The sequence below is a fragment of the Drosophila suzukii genome, chromosome 2L (assembly GCF_043229965.1).
Source record: "Drosophila suzukii chromosome 2L, CBGP_Dsuzu_IsoJpt1.0, whole genome shotgun sequence".
Taxonomy (NCBI): domain Eukaryota; kingdom Metazoa; phylum Arthropoda; class Insecta; order Diptera; family Drosophilidae; genus Drosophila; species Drosophila suzukii.
The window spans coordinates 4,995,101-5,009,212 of NC_092080.1; the positions used below are offsets into that span (position 1 = coordinate 4,995,101).

Here is a 14,112-nt window from a genome sequence, read left to right on the forward strand (position 1 = left end):
ATTTGCATGTTTCAAACTTTTCCGGCTCTTACAGTTCTCGAGATCTCATCTTTATAAGCACAGAAGGACATGGTTTTACCCTATTATTTTATAGGTTACTTCTTTTGTGTCTCAATTTAGTTGGGGTGTCCAGAGAGTTTTTAAAAATAAAGTCTGTTAAAGTCAAAGCACACAGTATTATAATTTAAATAAAATTTATTTATTAGCATCCAAAATTGTAAGCTTTGCTTGTCAGAGAATATTTACAATAAATGTACAATATTAAACAAATCATATACATATGGTTTTAAATTTTAAAACTTTACGTATTAAATATGTTTGATGAGGAGGAAGATGAGTCCGATTGATCAAAGTCAATTTTCGCATAGGAGTTGCCCACTTCCGGGCATGCAGACACCGGCGGAGATTCGCGGGAACCTCTCTTCAGGTATGTTCCTGGGTTTTGGCCGCTACAATGGGGAAGATCTAGGGTGGCGTAGTGGAGCTCCGTCTGGGATATGCGAGAAAAAGACCTTGAGGGGAAATTCAAATCCTTAATCTGGAGAATGTTCTGTTGTTTGCTTGGATCTGCGACTTTTGAATCGGTTGCTTTTGGAGTTATGTTGAATTTGGTGACTGAGATGCTACCATGATCGGCTATCGTATTAGCACTTTCCGCTAGTAAATTATCCTTGGCAATGCCCTTTTGGCCAGGCTTCGATGAGAAAAGAGAACTGTCGCTTTTTATTTGAAGAATTTTGTAGCCCGCTTCGTTGATCTTTGCAAAATCATTCGATTTGTCCTTAGTTTGTGTGTAGTCTTCACTACTTATTGAGTGAACCAGTTTCTTTTCCTCATGACAACCCGTGTCCAAATTGTTGTTCTCAATCAGTTTTTCTTCCACGTTAATTGGCTTATCGCTTTGCACGGTTAATGTCTCGAGTGCAATGTCAATGTTGCTATTACTTTCTACGGTTGAGGGTTCTGGACTTTTAGGTTGTTCATTTACCGGGGAGTTCGACTTTTTCTCTTCACTTATGGATGGCTCTAGCCGCTCTCTAGGAATATTATATGTACTTATTTTGTTAGCATCGAGCGTTGCCCTTTTCACATACAAGTCTGCCAGAGTGATCATGTTTATACTACTCGAAAGGCAAGTCGTACTGGGTGTTGTACTGGGAGTATATGCATTGCCAACTGGTTTCATCTCTAGGTAACCATCCTCTGTTGCGCTGCTCGTGGTGTTGCTAATTTTGGTTCCATTGAAAATGTCTTTCTGACTTGTAGTGTTCAAGGCTAAGCTGGAGCTATCGTTTCTGATACTCTTGGGAAACACGTTTTCAATGTGTTTGGGAATTTCGTTATTCTTGATGAACTTCTGTTTTTCCAAATTGGTTGCTTGCGAAAAATCAATTTCCATTAAGTCACTCATTCGGTCGGGGTTTATCTGGTTCTTCAGACTCAAGAGCGGGGCACTTGTGGATTTCTTTTCCCGGTTGCCACTTGTACCACAGATAGAACCATCCTTTGTAATGCTACTATGACTTCTATTCGTCCCAAACTCATGTTTGTTATCCTCCACTAGGACAACTCTCTGCAAGTCGCACCGCGGTATCTTTGACTTGGAACCCACCGAGTATGCTCGCACGCGATTCGGATTCTGACCTGTATCATTTAGATATCCCAGGCGCTTATTCAACTTTAAATGCTCGACTTTATTCCCTATTGAATAAGCTCGAATAGGACGTCCACATCTGAAAAACAATGTTGACTTTATTACTAGACAAAGCTGAGAGAAGTATACTCACTGATTATCAGAATCCACATCGAAATCCTTGGCCAGCTTCTCGGATGTGTGCTCTGGAAAGTCGAAATGCAGGTTTGCATCCTGTGAACTTTGCATCTCAACCTTCTCCTTTTCCTGGCTGACATCGCCAAATAAGGTCGGCTTAATTGGGGTCATCGGTATGTAGTTTTCGTCACTTTCTAGAGTCACAAAAATAGTATTCAATTAGATGCCAGGCATATTGTACTTTGCTTCTTGAATTACCACTTTGCTCGGTGACTTTGCTGAATTCCGCACTTGCAAAGTCATCAATGTTTTCCTCAGGAATAGCCGTTTTCGATGACCTTGTGCTATAAAAAGTAATATTTCACATAAATACTGAAGCCTTTAACTATTTTAGATGGCAAACATGACTTACTTTAACCGGTAGTGGCTAAAACTTCCATTATCATCAGACTCATCGACACTAATTGACGACTCCTCGGACTCTGAGCATCTCAATGGCATGGCGAATGTTGGACTATTACTGTGTTTGTTGGATGGGTGCGGACGGATGCCAGATATAGTGTTAGATCTTAGCCCATGATTGGATCCAAAGTATGTTTGATTACTGCACTCGCTCAGGGTTCCATTCCTGGTTGGTAAGCTATCGCACCGCTCTCTTCCGAAGGCTAAAACGGAATCAGTTTAATTTTAAACCGCTCTTTTAATGATATAAAACGCAATACTTACTATAAGTTTGGGGCGAACTGCAGTTTCGCAATTCGAGAGAGTTTTGGCGAACGTTTATTACGTTTATCGGTTTTGAAGCTTCGTTTGCAGATGATGATCGCTTTCTCATGGGCTCGTGGCTAATATCAGGTCTGGCTTGATAGACATTTATTAAATTCGTGTTCGACTCTGTTTTAGCTGACATAGCGCTGCAAATATAACAAAAAACAAGTAAATGAATAAAATGAATGGCAATTAAAATACTATACTATAATATCAAGCTTCAAAGTCACGGGCTATGATCATAAAACAACCGGTACTAGGAAGCGAATAAATTACCTTAATATCGTATTGTGCATATTGGTAGCAACAGCTGCATTATCCGTTTCCATCCACAACTCTCCAGATCCCAAGACACTTTGACGGCCGAGTTCCATGTAGAAAATACATTGAGGGGATGCATGTCCGCATCTGGAGTAATAGATATAATGATATACTTCAAAATACAATCAGTTTTCACCGGACTACTTACCGCCTGATCGTTGTCAGTAGAATTTCAATGCTAGCAACTCGATCATCGCCATTGGGAGTCTTTTCCGGTCCTATACACACGAAGGTCAGGGATTTTGAAGTAAGGCAACAGTGGTACGGTCCAGTGATTCCCACTTTCTCCGAAATACCCTTCTTTTGAATGACAACTTGCCAAACTTGGTCTATAAGAAGAATATAAGTTGTACAAAGTGATTAAAAATACATTTTATTTTATCTTACCATAAGCTGAATGTGTAGTGCCATTCGTGTTGGCTATGTTCCTTTGTAGAAATAGTAGTTTATCCAGCCATTTGCGTAAATCATTTTCGCTCTCCAGTACGATGCCAAAACCGCCATCTCTTGAGGACAATACGATGACAAATCTATGCTTCGTGTCCAAACGCCGGTTGATATTGAAGCAATTCTTCAGATAGATAACTCTCTTTGGTTCCGCCCTCTGCAGGAACTTCTTTTCGGTATCGTAGTATTCCAAACGGGCTGAGGAAGTGCTGGTCTCCTCGTACAGCACAAAGAACTTCTTCTTCATGGTCTTCAGCTTTTTGTGGTAGCCACTCAGTACCATACCATCATCCGATATTGATGCCATGATTTCAGGATGCTAGTTCCTGCAAGGTAAATTAGTATATTATTATTTTAAATTGAATTAAATTATATGATATATATTAAATTTATTCATCATATATGTATGGTATTTACTTTCTGGGACCGTGATTGATATAATATATAAGTGTTTTTCTATATATTATATTTATTTTTCTATGTTATATTTCACTTTCGGGAACCGTGATTGATATAATATATATACATTACATATTTATAAGGGATTTTCTATATAATATTTATTTTTCTATATTATATATTAAATTAAATAATGTATAAGAAATATTTTCGTCATATTTGGCTTTCACTTTCTGGGACCCTGATTGATATAATATACATACAAACATATTTATAAGGGATTTGCTATTCAACCTTAGGTGTGATATAGTACGTTTCTAAAACGTAAACAACAAACATTATATCCCATCACCCGGAAAAACAAATCGCTTTTCATGGCACAACACAAACACGCGAAAATGTTAGCGAAAATCCTTGCCGTCTGTCAACATCGAACATCGAACATCAAAATACGCAATTACGTCGTGCCGTTTATGTCAATAATTCCAATTCCGCTGCAGCTTACGCGGCGACGACTGCAGATTAGAATCGGAATGGAATCGGATGTAAGCGATGGAATTCGGAATTCTGAGTTCTGAACTCACAATGGGCCCACTGTACAGTGCACACTCTGTTTCTGTTTGTTTCGCTTTCATTTCTTTTCAGTTTCTGCGCAATGCATTAAGATAACCGCAGCTAGATGCTCATTTTATTATACATATGCATGTACATACATGTACGCGCGTATGTTTGTACATATTTTGTTTTATAGATGAGCATCATAAATATATATGCATACATACATATATCTCAGGAATTCTAATACATCTTACATACATATATGTATCTACGAGTTATTTTTCTCTGTAGGCATGTATGTACAAACAACGATACATATGGCACTGCTCTGGTGGTATCATTTACAAACGCACATGGATATGGAAAATAACACCAGAATGGCAATTTGCCTGGCTCGTAGTTTACCTAAAGCGTCTTGCTGCCGGGATCACCAATAATCGCAATATCAGTATCTACTGGTAATCCGCCTGATACATTTAGGATTTGTATTATTATTGTTCACCAACGCAATTCTTTATTATCAAACCCCACATTTATTCGCGATGACACTTTGCAGTTATCGTTATCGCAGCATAGGACGAAAATGGTATGCGGCAACTATCGATGACAGCGCACTTATCGAATACTCCTTTCAATATCTAAAAATATGTTACAATAAATAAACACCATTTTTTTTAAGCCAGTTTTTTATTCTGTTATTCTACGTTCTAAGTTTTTGTTACAATTATTATTGGCTGTCCAAATCACTAAATATAATTTTTATCGTATTAAAGAACATTTTATTTAACTCAAGTCAATAGGGTTTTTAAATATCTTCGTAAATAAAATCTGATACCTAATAAATTTAATATAAAGCCTTGTAATTAAATAAAAAATATTAAATTTAAATTGCTTAAACTGTAGTTTATTATCCTAAAAGATAAAATGACATAGGCATGAAATAGATGGGACGAATTTTGCGTCTGATGCGGGGCGTGGTCGAAGTTTAAAACTTTTTATGCAGATCTATGGTCTTTATTACAAATAAATATAAGCAATAGTCTTAGTGAAGTTTAAATTAAAAAAGAATAATTAAGAAATTACAAAGTTTTGTATATTGATTTTATTTTTTAATGGTTACTATATTTTTAAATACAATTTGAATATTTTATTTGTTGTAATAATTTAACAATACATGCCGTATTGTTGGTAAGCTTTAGTTTTTGTGACTGACTAAGGAGGAAAAAGTCGTTCTCTACCGCGTTCTATTATTTGTGTTGTGTGCTTCGTAGTCCATGACTTCCTCATAGATTAGCTCCTTCCATTGCTCCACAGTGTGTTCCCTCTCGTCCACACTGTGATCATATGGCTCCGGAGCAGGCTAAGGAAAAAGAAAGAGCATAGAATATATTAGATCAAAGAGGATACCAGCTACTACACTACTATATTCATACACTTACAGCATCGACTTCCTCGGCATCATACCAAACATTGATATATTCATGCTTCAAAGCCTCGTCCACAGATATCCGCTGCTCTGGATCAATGACTAGCATTTTACTAAGAAGATTTCTAGCGTCAGAAGCCTTCCTGCGGCTATTCTGATTATTATCATTTGGAAACAAGCCATCGGGGAAAAGTCTATCAAATGAGTATCCAGTGTATCTAGGACGATTTTCCACATAGTTTCGGACGGTTGGCTGTAACCGCTGCATAAATGAGGGAGATGGAGTCCCTAATTGCTCTGTAACGAGAATAAAGGGTTGTTAACAAGAATCCAGCTAGAGTTGTGCTATAACTTACCAATAATTTTATTCCATTGATCTATATGATCTGTCCCAGGAAACAGTACGCCACCCCTTATCATTTCCCCCATAATGCACCCCACGGACCATATATCCACGTTCTCTGTGTAGCCCATTCCCAAAATGACCTCTGGAGCCCTGTAATATCGGGTTACCACATAGGGAGTCATCATAAAGGTAGTTCCCGCAGTGCGTGCAAGACCGAAGTCTAAAATTTTCAGAGTGCAATCTGCCTTTACAACTATATTGGATGGTTTTAAGTCCTGTAAATAAAATATGACTTATTTTTGTACCTTTTTGTTAAGCTTGTAATACCGTACTCTGTGAATAATTCCAGCTGAGTGTAAATGTTTTATACCACATAACATTTGGTAAAGCAAATAAGACATTCTGTCGTGATCCAAATCCATTTGGATAACTTGGCAGAGATTAGCATCCATCAGCTCCATGACAAGATAAACATCCTGGAACTCCTCCAAGTTCCTTTGCGGAGTGAAAGCATTAAGTAATCCAATAATCTGTAGAACACAGTGTTTTTAGTGCAAATTTAGGATTTTAAAAAATATTTGAATTACGTTTTTATGGTTAACCAGCTTCATTAGCTTAAACTCCCTATATGCCCTCTTGGCGTGGGTGACATTTTGGAATGGTCGAGATAGTTTTTTAATCGCCACATTTTGTTCGGTGATAGTATCGTAAGCAGCGCTGTAAAAAATGGGCAAATGATGTTAAATATTATGAAATAATGGGTAAAATAAAAACATAAAAAAAGATAAATACTTTACACAATTTACGAACAGGTTTCTTTTCTTATGATTTTGTTAGATTTTTTCAAATAACTAAAATATGGTCTAGAATTTGTCTACAGAAAGCCAAACATTTCTTAATCTGGCCTTAGGACCTTCCTTTAGGATTTTTGGATACATTTGCATGGCCTGAATACTTATTAAAAAATTATTTCAAATTGAAATCGAGAATCTCTAAAAATTAATTCTCCTATCTGATAATGATTTATGAATATAGAATTATTTTTAAAAAGAAACAAACTTACCATACTATTCCTTGGGCACCTGATCCTATAGGCCTTAGATTAATGTACCGACTATGAATCGTAAAGTTGGTATCACCCACCTCAACGGTGTAGTGTTGGTGCTGGGCTGTCATTTTATTCTGCTGCATTGATATATTTTTTTTAGTTCAGGGCAACGAGCATATCGGCCTAAAGATTAAAAAAAATTGAGTAAATAAGATAAATCAATAAAGATAGAACATCAATGAGATAGTATTTTATATAAGAAGTAAAAATAATCCATATGTATGGTGACTTTCCAAATGGATGGGGCAGTTTTCAGAAAATTTCGTCAGAGATTAGGGGGTAGAAAAACATTAAAATTCGCTGGCCTTATTTGGGCAGAATGTTATGGACATTAAATGGGTCTGTTGTCGCGAAGGGTGAATAGGGGAGGCACAGTAGGCAGACAAGTATGGTGCGACTTTATTACCAAACTTATGGGACTCAGACTCATGATAAACACGATAGAATTGGGGAACTCCTTAAAAAAGATACAATTGCATAACGCAGTATCTCTTTGAATCGACTTTAAACGATTTAAATGATAAGAAATAACATATTTTTTATACTTTACAAAAAGGGCAGATACAATATCCAACGGATATCCTACTTCCATTCGGTTTTTAGTGTTTAGCGGCACGCAGAGAAAAAACCGATTTAAAATCGATATGTCGGCTTAAACATAAAAGTGCGGAATGTTGGACCACTGCGATGTACATAAGTTCATATGTATGCACGCCTGTGTAAATACGTATGTACATACCGGACTGGTGAAAACTGTAAACCTCCAGTGGTATACATATATGTAAGATGTAAACTATACACACACACATACATACAATGGGTCGATAATTTAGTAAATTTCCAAACTATCTTTCAGATAGAACTTGTTTCTTGTATTCGTACATCGTACATGGAAAATATGGTCGCTTGTGTTGAAGATAAATGAAGCGGTCTTCGGGCAGTGTCGATATGTAAACGTTAGACATTTGCGCATACATAGGTACATACTGTCGGGGCAGTTGACATTTTATGTTAAATATCAATAATTTTTTCATTACCGGCACACTGGCATTCGTTTTAATCGATTCTGTCACGTTTTGCTGGCTAGTTTTGGGGGATTCTGTGTTTTGTGTGGGGGGAAACGTAATAGAATATTTATTTACCATTTAACGCAGAGATTGAAACGATTTTCTTATAGAAAAATAAAATCGATTTTTTGCTTATTTTATTCTATACACTGGGCACAAGACTTGCAAACATTTTCAATTATTTTAATGTTATAAAAAGTACGGAACCAACTATCTTCGGCACTTTCGCATGAGAATAATTGTACATGGATACAATACAATATACGAAAATCTATTGGAATATTCGATCACAACAAAAGTTATTTAAATCGGTGTGACCAGATTGGAGTGGGACCAAAACACAAACGACTAGAGTCAGCCATATCCGATTGAAAATAAATAAATGGAACAAAAATATTAAAATTTTGCGTTTTAACTGGTCAATAATAGTTTACATTAAGTTAAATGGAATTATAAAACAATGCGGAAACGAATTTAACTGCTGGTTTAGTGTTCCAGTTCACCGTTCCAAGCTGAAGATATATTTTTCTGACTTATCGAATATAAATCGAATGAGGGCTTAGCACTGCCATCGCTAACGCCAAATAATAAAAACACAAAAATAGAAACATCTTACGATATGAAGACGGTTGGTCTTTGTGATGATTCATATACTGATAAGTACTAACTTTAATTACCTATTGTTTCCCAGAATTCACCAGCTCTTAAATACCTTTTGGAGAAGGATGTGCAGGTGTCCAAGCATTTCGTTAGAGCCGTCTCCAACCTGTCTGTTTTTAAATCCCTGCGGTTGCATAGTCAAATCCTAGAGATATCCTGCCATGGAGTCGTCTGGTTTGCCTCTTGGATTGCCTTTATATGGCTGGTCAGCTCGAAGAGCCTGTATCAGATGCAAGTGAATATGCTTTTGGGTCTGATACTCGATGTTGTGGTCGTGGCTGTGCTGAAGGCGCTCGTTCGGCGAAGAAGACCGGCTGCCAACAAGGATATGATGGCCATAGGACCCGATAAGTTCAGTTTTCCCTCCGGCCACTCCTCCAGGGCGTTCTTCGTACTCCTGTTCTTCACCAAGCTGTATCCCCTGCACATTGTATTCCTGCTACCGGTCACCGCTTGGGCTGTGAGCGTCGCCATCTCGCGACTAATTCTGCAACGTCATTATGTTTTGGATATTTGCGCTGGAGCAGTAATTGGGGTTCTGGAGGCCTTGATCATTGGATTCCTGTGGGTCAGCGAGGAAACCGCATTCAGTATAATTGGCTTCGTTTCGGAGGAGACTGTGGACAGTACGGAGTAACCGGAGTTGGACTTTGGTTAGTCCTGTAATTCCGAAAGCTAAAGATAATCCCTAAATCATTTCTTGTGCTTTTACCAAATACATTGTTAATAATTAATAGAAATGCTTGTTTGTTAATTTGGTTTTAAATTAAAAAAAGTGAATATTTGTAGTGCCCCTTAAAAAATTTGTATAACTTATTGGGCTTGTCTTCCGGACCAAATTCAAAGTGTTAAGGGTCAAGTATAGTGACCCTTCAAAAATCCATAAGGCAATTACTTTACATTTTAAATCTATTAATTCAAAATGTTTAAGTATAGATGAAGCCGCCAAACGCGAAATAATTGAAAGCTGTTTTAAATTGTTATATAAAGTTGGTATTTTTATTTTTAAATTATTAGAATATTGTGAAATTGTTAGTACTACAATTAAATATTACTTTTAAATTTATTAAAATATTCAATTATTTAATTGTTAACTTCTTTGTTTGGAACCTTTGTACTCCAAGGTATATCGATTCATCGATAGGGAGTCAACAACCCCAATTGCTGCGTGAAGGGATGAAATGTTGTATGTCATACAAAGTTTTCGCCAAGGAATAAATACAAAAATATTTTCGGAATCGTTGGCATGTCAATTGGACTATTAAAATAACAAAAGGTTTCATATTGTTAGTCAGAGGTTTAGCAATATGAACAAATATTCTGCATTTATCGTGTGTATTTCGATCCTAATTGTATTCAAAAGAAAGGATGTGGAGAGCTATAATGTGGACTCTGGAATATACGGGTAGGTATTTGGTGAGCATGGAAACAGCCTCTATTATTTGTGTGAATTTATTTTATTTAAATCAGAATCAAAAATTGGTTTAATATAAAAATTGTATGTTTAAGTAAAGTTCTAATAAGTACCTTTTAAAAAGATTCAGATATTTCCTCTAATAAAAAATGGAATCTTACTGGAATGAAATGTAATTAATAAAGTCTAATCATTTTAAATTGGATTCTCAGGTTTCAGAAATCATCGGGGATCTGCCATATTTACAATGGCACTATTTGTAAAGATGTTTTGAGCAATGCCCATGTTTTTGTGTCCCCGAATCTCACCATGAACGACTTGGAGGAGCGACTGAAGGCGGCATATGGAGTAATAAGGGAATCCAAGTGAGTATACTATAACATAACATAATCATATCAAATTCTAATGGCTTATTTTCAGAGATATGAATGCGAATTGTCGCATGTATGCCTTGCCCAGTTTATGTTTTTCCTCGATGCCGATTTGCAGAACTCCTGAACGCACGAATTTATTGTATTTTGCCAACGTGGCTACTAACGCAAAGCAGTACAAAAGTTCCAATGTCACCATTCGCCGCAAGAGAACCAAAACTAAGGATATTAAAAGCATAAATATTTTTAAAAAGAAATCCACCATCTACGAGGATGTGTTCAGCACAGATATTTCGAGTAAATACCCACCAACCAGAGAGTCTGAGAACCTAAAACGCATTTGCCGCGAGGAGTGCGAACTTCTGGAGAACGAGCTTTGTCAGAAGGAGTATGCCATCGCCAAAAGACATCCAGTCATTGGGATGGTTGGGGTCGAGGATTGCCAACAGCTGCCCCAACACAAGGATTGTTTATCCTTGGGCATAACCATTGAGGTGGATAAGACGGAGAATTGTTACTGGGAGGACGGCTCGACCTATAGAGGAGTTGCGAACATGTCCGCCTCTGGAAAACCCTGTTTAAGATGGTCCTGGCTTATGAAAGAAATTTCCGATTTTCCGGAGCTCATCGGTCAGAATTTCTGCAGGTAATTAAAAAAAAAATGTTTTAATTTGAATAGTTATAATAAAAAAACATTTTTCTCCATCTTTAGGAACCCAGGAAGTGTGGAAAATAGTCCCTGGTGTTTTGTGGATTCTTCGAGGGAGCGCATAATTGAACCATGTGACATTCCCAAATGTGCAGATAAAATCTGGATTGCCATTGTGGGAACGACGGCAGCCATCATCTTAATTTTTATAATAATATTCGGAATAATACTTTTTAAAAGGAGAACCATCATGCACTATGGGATGAGGAATATTCATAATGTAAGTAACCATGACAACCACAAAATAGTTCAGAATATAATAAATATTTGTTTCAGATCAACACACCCAGCGCCGATAAGAATATTTACGGAAATTCACAACTAAATAATGCTCAAGATGTGGGCAGAGGCAACTTGGGAAATTTGTCCGATCATGTGGCTTTGAACTCCAAGCTAATTGAAAGAAATACTCTGCTGAGAATATCCCATTTTACCCTTCAAGATGTTGAGTTTTTGGAGGAGCTGGGCGAAGGAGCTTTTGGTTAGTAACGTATATAAAAACCAGGGATTAAATCTTAAAGTTATACCATTTTAGGAAAAGTGTACAAGGGCCAGCTTTTGCAGCCAAACAAAACCACCATAACAGTTGCTATTAAGGCTTTGAAGGAGAACGCCTCAGTGAAAACTCAACAGGATTTTAAGCGTGAAATCGAACTAATATCAGACCTAAAGCATCAGAACATAGTCTGCATACTAGGGGTAGTACTGAACAAGGAGCCCTATTGCATGCTCTTCGAATATATGGCCAATGGCGATCTGCACGAGTTTCTGATCTCAAACTCACCCACCGAAGGAAAATCCCTATCGCAGCTGGAGTTTCTGCAGATAGCGCTGCAAATCAGCGAGGGAATGCAGTATCTGTCGGCACATCATTACGTTCATCGGGACCTGGCAGCTCGAAACTGTCTGGTAAACGAGGGTTTGGTTGTGAAAATATCCGATTTTGGACTATCCAGGGACATTTACAGTTCGGATTATTATAGGTAAGACTTAACTTCCGTCCAGATTTAGCAAAAATAACTATGATTTCATTAAAGGGTTCAGTCAAAGTCGCTATTGCCTGTAAGGTGGATGCCCTCAGAGTCGATATTGTATGGTAAATTCACCACGGAGAGCGATGTATGGTCATTTGGAGTGGTTCTTTGGGAAATCTACAGCTATGGAATGCAGGTAAAATGTATTAACTTATATATAAGTTCACAAAAACTAACCCCTCACATTTTTCAGCCATACTATGGTTATAGCAATCAGGAAGTTATCAATCTAATCCGTTCAAGGCAACTGCTTTCCGCTCCGGAAAACTGTCCCACTGCAGTGTATTCGCTGATGATCGAGTGTTGGCATGAGCAGTCAGTTAAACGTCCAACGTTCACAGATATCTCAAACCGTCTTAAAACCTGGCACGAAGGCCATTTTAAAGCCAGTAATCCAGAAATGCAAACGTAGGCATTTACACATATGTATTTTCAACGAATGGACTGTAACATAAGTAGATTTAAGAACTTAATAAAATAAAAGATCTATAAACATTTTAATACCCACAAAATATTATTTAGTTTTCACAGTTAAGAGAGGCATTCAATTCGATTTCCGTATGTATTATTTTTTCGTGTAACTTTATTTAGTGAGATTTGTTCATAATAGCCATATGGTATTTTAATGTTTTTTTGTGCCGTTTATTATATAAATTATCCAGTTGCAATTCCTAGAGCAACGCCACCGAAGAACGAGGCCAGGAATATGTGCAGATCGTTTACTTTCGGGCCCTCCTCATCGCCAATCAGTTTGGTATACCACTTGGCCACTTTCTTGCCGTTTCTGGTCAAGAGGCTTTCCGCTCTGTCCAGCTGATTGTCGACATATCTTTCGGTCTGCAAGAACAGGGGAAAGGATACAATTTGAGTTTTTTTCAATAACAACATGGAGATCTTAAAATCATACCTTATCTTTCCAATTTTTCTCACGACCTAACGAAGCTTCCACTTTATCGGCCAGCTTATCAACGCTCTTATCCAATTTGGTCCAGTTTATTTTTATAAGACCTTCTTGGTGTGCAATTTCCAGCAAGATAATGCTGCCGCCAACAGCAAAAGCAGCAAATTTGCCTATCTTCATGGTTGTAAATCCTGTGGCCCTGAAAATTTGTATAATGTTTACTTTATTTCCATCAACTAACTTATAACTACATTTTATTTTATTGTGTATTTTGGTACCATAATCTTAATCTCATAAATAAAGTCTGTCTCTAGATTCAGACCGCTTTAATACCGCGTTAATTAGATAGGAACCGCAAAATATAGCGCTTATGTTGAAGGTCCTTACCTGTGGCACAAACAACCATACTTATATACACATGTATACACCAAGAAACTGCAGGAATTCTTTTGAATCCTCGTTTTCTTGGGAATAAAATAAATATCTACTAAATTGTTTATTTGTAAATAATAAGGGTGCGCCAATAATGAATGTAATGGAAGAATCAAAGAATTCTCATTGATTAAATTCTACTTGGCTGCGCTGTAATGATATAACACATACCATCCTGAAGTGACTCCAATTAACATTTGCGAGTACGCTGAACGCTGGCCAATATCGCTAAAAACTTTCTTTAAGAATTCCGAGTAATTAGTCATTTTTAAAATTAGATATTGACGTTAAGCGGAGAAGTTCACAGAGTTTACGTCAATTTTACACAATAATATAAGGGCGTCAAGATAGCTTCCAAGCATCTGCCACTTTGGCTATTG

The 14,112-nt window shown here is 37.1% G+C and overlaps 5 protein-coding genes across 5 annotated transcripts; 2 read left to right on the forward strand and 3 right to left on the reverse strand.

The window, feature by feature from the left end:
* Window positions 1-177: 177 nt before the first annotated feature.
* On the reverse strand, window positions 178-4,827 carry chico (insulin receptor substrate 1 chico). Its single transcript, XM_017085480.4, has 9 exons — window positions 4,670-4,827; window positions 3,248-3,633; window positions 3,009-3,189; window positions 2,816-2,947; window positions 2,498-2,685; window positions 2,184-2,436; window positions 2,030-2,115; window positions 1,788-1,965; window positions 178-1,733 (listed from the first exon to the last, which is right to left on the reverse strand). The coding sequence occupies exons 2-9, from the start codon at window positions 3,612-3,614 to the stop codon at window positions 302-304; spliced, it is 2,817 nt and encodes a 938-aa protein (XP_016940969.3). The 5' UTR covers window positions 3,615-3,633; window positions 4,670-4,827; the 3' UTR covers window positions 178-301.
* A 508-nt stretch (window positions 4,828-5,335) lies between these two features.
* Window positions 5,336-8,516, reverse strand: bsk (mitogen-activated protein kinase dJNK). Its single transcript, XM_017067534.4, has 7 exons — window positions 8,287-8,516; window positions 7,100-7,267; window positions 6,624-6,753; window positions 6,369-6,566; window positions 6,047-6,311; window positions 5,704-5,987; window positions 5,336-5,624 (listed from the first exon to the last, which is right to left on the reverse strand). The coding sequence occupies exons 2-7, from the start codon at window positions 7,225-7,227 to the stop codon at window positions 5,499-5,501; spliced, it is 1,131 nt and encodes a 376-aa protein (XP_016923023.1). The 5' UTR covers window positions 7,228-7,267; window positions 8,287-8,516; the 3' UTR covers window positions 5,336-5,498.
* Window positions 8,517-8,688: 172 nt separating this feature from the next.
* LOC108008801 (polyisoprenoid diphosphate/phosphate phosphohydrolase PLPP6) lies at window positions 8,689-10,109 on the forward strand. Its single transcript, XM_017072708.4, has 2 exons — window positions 8,689-8,839; window positions 8,903-10,109. The coding sequence occupies exons 1-2, from the start codon at window positions 8,831-8,833 to the stop codon at window positions 9,506-9,508; spliced, it is 615 nt and encodes a 204-aa protein (XP_016928197.3). The 5' UTR covers window positions 8,689-8,830; the 3' UTR covers window positions 9,509-10,109.
* Window positions 10,110-10,143: 34 nt separating this feature from the next.
* On the forward strand, window positions 10,144-12,843 carry Ror (Tyrosine-protein kinase transmembrane receptor Ror). Its single transcript, XM_017090512.4, has 8 exons — window positions 10,144-10,276; window positions 10,498-10,650; window positions 10,706-11,302; window positions 11,369-11,585; window positions 11,642-11,846; window positions 11,901-12,348; window positions 12,403-12,535; window positions 12,593-12,843. Exons 1-8 carry the CDS (start codon window positions 10,179-10,181, stop codon window positions 12,809-12,811), a joined length of 2,070 nt encoding a protein of 689 aa, XP_016946001.3. The 5' UTR covers window positions 10,144-10,178; the 3' UTR covers window positions 12,812-12,843.
* Window positions 12,844-12,947: 104 nt separating this feature from the next.
* LOC108021689 (FUN14 domain-containing protein 2) lies at window positions 12,948-14,065 on the reverse strand. The gene is made up of 3 exons (XM_017090513.4): window positions 13,904-14,065; window positions 13,307-13,499; window positions 12,948-13,236 (listed from the first exon to the last, which is right to left on the reverse strand). The coding sequence occupies exons 1-3, from the start codon at window positions 13,996-13,998 to the stop codon at window positions 13,054-13,056; spliced, it is 471 nt and encodes a 156-aa protein (XP_016946002.1). The 5' UTR covers window positions 13,999-14,065; the 3' UTR covers window positions 12,948-13,053.
* Window positions 14,066-14,112: the final 47 nt, after the last annotated feature.

Bases quoted from the DNA above. Each gene is read 5' to 3' on its own strand.
- chico (XM_017085480.4), bottom strand. From the start codon at position 3,614: ATGGCATCAATATCGGATGATGGTATGGTACTGAGTGGCTACCACAAA. The intron at 2,437-2,497 runs GTAAGTATTGCG...ATTCCGTTTTAG, and splicing joins CAGTTCGCCCCAAACTTATA to CCTTCGGAAGAGAGCGGTGC. The intron at 1,966-2,029 runs GTAATTCAAGAA...TTGTGACTCTAG, and splicing joins CAAAGTCACCGAGCAAAGTG to AAAGTGACGAAAACTACATA.
- bsk (XM_017067534.4), bottom strand. From the start codon at position 7,227: ATGCAGCAGAATAAAATGACAGCCCAGCACCAACACTACACCGTTGAG. The intron at 6,567-6,623 runs GTAATTCAAATA...TGTGTTCTACAG, and splicing joins AGCTGGTTAACCATAAAAAC to ATTATTGGATTACTTAATGC. The intron at 5,988-6,046 runs GTAAGTTATAGC...TTCTCGTTACAG, and splicing joins TCAATGGAATAAAATTATTG to AGCAATTAGGGACTCCATCT.
- Ror (XM_017090512.4), top strand. From the start codon at position 10,179: ATGAACAAATATTCTGCATTTATCGTGTGTATTTCGATCCTAATTGTA. The intron at 10,651-10,705 runs GTGAGTATACTA...GCTTATTTTCAG, and splicing joins GGAGTAATAAGGGAATCCAA to AGATATGAATGCGAATTGTC. The intron at 12,349-12,402 runs GTAAGACTTAAC...ATTTCATTAAAG, and splicing joins TACAGTTCGGATTATTATAG to GGTTCAGTCAAAGTCGCTAT.
- LOC108021689 (XM_017090513.4), bottom strand. From the start codon at position 13,998: ATGACTAATTACTCGGAATTCTTAAAGAAAGTTTTTAGCGATATTGGC. The intron at 13,500-13,903 runs GTATGTGTTATA...ACAAATTTTCAG, and splicing joins ATTGGAGTCACTTCAGGATG to GGCCACAGGATTTACAACCA. The intron at 13,237-13,306 runs GTATGATTTTAA...CTGTTCTTGCAG, and splicing joins AGAAAAATTGGAAAGATAAG to ACCGAAAGATATGTCGACAA.